This window comes from Corylus avellana, chromosome ca2 (genome assembly GCF_901000735.1).
Source record: "Corylus avellana chromosome ca2, CavTom2PMs-1.0".
NCBI lineage: Eukaryota > Viridiplantae > Streptophyta > Magnoliopsida > Fagales > Betulaceae > Corylus > Corylus avellana.
Window position 1 is genome coordinate 33,597,591 of NC_081542.1, and position 2,634 is coordinate 33,600,224.

Here is a 2,634-nt window from a genome sequence, read left to right on the forward strand (position 1 = left end):
ACATGCAGCGTTGTCGAAGGATGTGGGTTGTTGGTGGCTCCACGATCTTGGGAGCCTAAGATCGTGGAACAAGTAGTTTGGCCTTGTTGATGTCGAACGTGGATACCCGAGTAATCCTTGAGTATACGTGTGTTGGTTGGGTGCTAACAACTGGACATGTTCTGTTGAACGTGGGTGGTTGTGTGGATGCTGTATAGGTTATTCACGTTCATCTAGGGATTGTGGATCTCCTTTCATGTGGAATGACCGATCTACCCTCAGTAAAAGACTAGTATGCCCTTGTTAGGTCAACTATGCGTCGGGCTAGGTTGACTAAGTCTCGACATAGGCTTGGTCTTGGTAGGTTTGTTCAGTAGATTGGGCCTAGAGATCTGTTGAGCCTTAAGTGGTTAATGCATGACCAAACAGGAATAAATAAATCATAGTTGTACAGATGATATGAGAAAGAAAAGTAAGTGATAAGTGCAACATCTCTTTGTTCTTACTTATGGCATAAAATCTCCTCTTCAAACTACCGAAAAGTAGAGCGAAAAATGCACAACACAGATTAGTTACAATTTTTTGGGTGGTGGCTGCCGGAGAAGAGCAGGTTGCGGGAGATGGAAGGCCACTACTATCCCGGTAGGGTCTCAAGGTTGAGAATCCTTATTCAAGATGAATCACTATTACAAGAATTTTATTATATGTTAATATAATATAATTATTACAAGAATTATATTATATGTTAATTATTTTTTGTTTAAATAGACAACTTGATAAGAAAATTCTTTATCGTACACAAATGCATTTCAAAATGGCACACAAAAGAAAAACTCACATAATTGATACAAGATACGTACACTCAAAAGAAAACTTCTAATTAGGACATGTCACTAGAATACAAAACACATTTCAAATGCTAATTAGGGGAGAAATCGAACTTGTACTCTTTGGAATATTTTTGATCCCGTCCAACATATGTAGAACCTTATTCATTGAAGGGTGGAGTACTAGGAACTCATCCAAAGCACAGAAATGTCCTATTTTAACCATTTTCTCCAATTCTCTCTTGTCAACGTTTTCATTATTCACTAGTTTACGTAGCTCACCACGGTCAAAACAATGGTTTGCCCATTCTTTAAGATCAACTTCTTCACCTGGAAGATTAGAGTCCATACTCTTTCGACATGATATAATCTCCAGTAGCACAATTCCAAAGCTTTACACATCTACTTTGTCTGTCACAGGCAGTTGTTGAAGCCTCTATGGGGCAATGTATCCCTGTGTTCCTCTAATTTAGGTGAAAGTTTTGGTTTGAGCAGCATTTAGCAACTTTGCCAATCTGAAGTCAGAGATTTTTGTGCATCCATCTTCATCTATGAGTATGTTATGAGGTTTTATGTCATAATGAATGATTTTTGGCTCACACTCTTCATGGAGATAAATAGGTCTTCTCACTATGTTGCAAGCGATTTTTATTCTCTCAGCCCAAGAAAGTCGTTTTTCAGGTGTAATGAGTTTATCTACAAGCGACCCATTGCTCATGTACTTGTACACCAAAAGCCTGTTGGGTCCATCATGACAATAACCCAGTAGATGGACAAGGTTTTTGTAATGTGTTCTCCCAATAACTTTCATCTCAGTATGAAACTGTCTCTCCCGTTCAGCCAACATTGATTTGTCTAGCCTTTTGACGGCTACAATCTTCTTGATCTGGCAGATCAATATTGCCCCTTTAAATACTATCCCAAATGCTCCTGTATCAAGCTCCTTGTTGAAGTGACGAGTCGCTTTCTCAAGTTGTGCATAGGTGATGATTTTGGAGCAACATCCTCACCCAATTCAATCTTTCCATTTTTAGACATCATTTGATACGACATAACACAATTTTTGTAAATCCCAAATCCAGAAATTTCCAAGACAATAAATGTAAAAACAACTAACGAAACACAGATAATAAGGACCAATCGCAGCTCTTTCTTACATTCTTTTGGGAGTGTAGATGTACCTACCTTGATGAAGGATACGGTTGAGCTGCTTGTATCAGTTCTCCCAAATTGCAAAGGAAGCCTCTATTTTGTGCACTCCCCCACGCCGTCTTTGAAAAGCACAGCTTCATAGTTGCAGTCCTGCAAACATGCTTCTCTGCAATTCTCATTGGTTGAAGATGTCAAAAGAGAATAAGTATCATTTTCCCATTCGGTATTAGACTCTTTCATTGCATATTCGGAACTTGCTGAGCAACTTTCCACAGTGAAATTCCTCTCACAGCCTGAGCCCCAATCTCCTTCCTTTACCCGAGCAAATCCAAGAAGATGTTTGCAATCAATGTCTCGATCGTTTAAAACACAATATCCATTGAGTCCACATAGACCCTTAGGCACACACCCGTCATTTTCTGGCATAGATGATGTGTGCCAAATATTGCATATTTGGACCCCTTAATTTACTTGTGTTAATCCTTAAGCTGTGTTATTATCTGATGTTCTGGGTTTGTTCTGTGTTTTTAGTATTTTATAGGTTGCTAAAGGAAAGCTGGGGATTTTATGCGAAAGTTGCATTTGGAAGGAATTTGCAAATATGTCAACACGATCGAGCCAGCGCCCCAAGATTGAGCGCAGGCGTGCCCACTTGAAAGCTCAGTGTGCACATACG

The 2,634-nt window shown here is 39.4% G+C and overlaps 1 protein-coding gene across 1 annotated transcript; it reads right to left on the minus strand.

Annotated features, from left to right (window-relative positions):
- Positions 1–1,275: 1,275 nt before the first annotated feature.
- Positions 1,276–2,384, minus strand: LOC132169633 (G-type lectin S-receptor-like serine/threonine-protein kinase LECRK4). The gene is made up of 2 exons (XM_059580635.1): positions 2,091–2,384; positions 1,276–1,692 (listed from the first exon to the last, which is right to left on the minus strand). The coding sequence occupies exons 1-2, from the start codon at positions 2,382–2,384 to the stop codon at positions 1,276–1,278; spliced, it is 711 nt and encodes a 236-aa protein (XP_059436618.1).
- Positions 2,385–2,634: the final 250 nt, after the last annotated feature.

Excerpts from the sequence above, each read along its gene's own strand:
- LOC132169633 (XM_059580635.1), bottom strand. The coding sequence starts at position 2,384 with ATGCCAGAAAATGACGGGTGTGTGCCTAAGGGTCTATGTGGACTCAAT. Across the intron at positions 1,693-2,090 it reads AGGACTGCAACTATGAAGCT|ATCAAGAAGATTGTAGCCGT; the intron begins GTGCTTTTCAAA and ends TTGATCTGCCAG.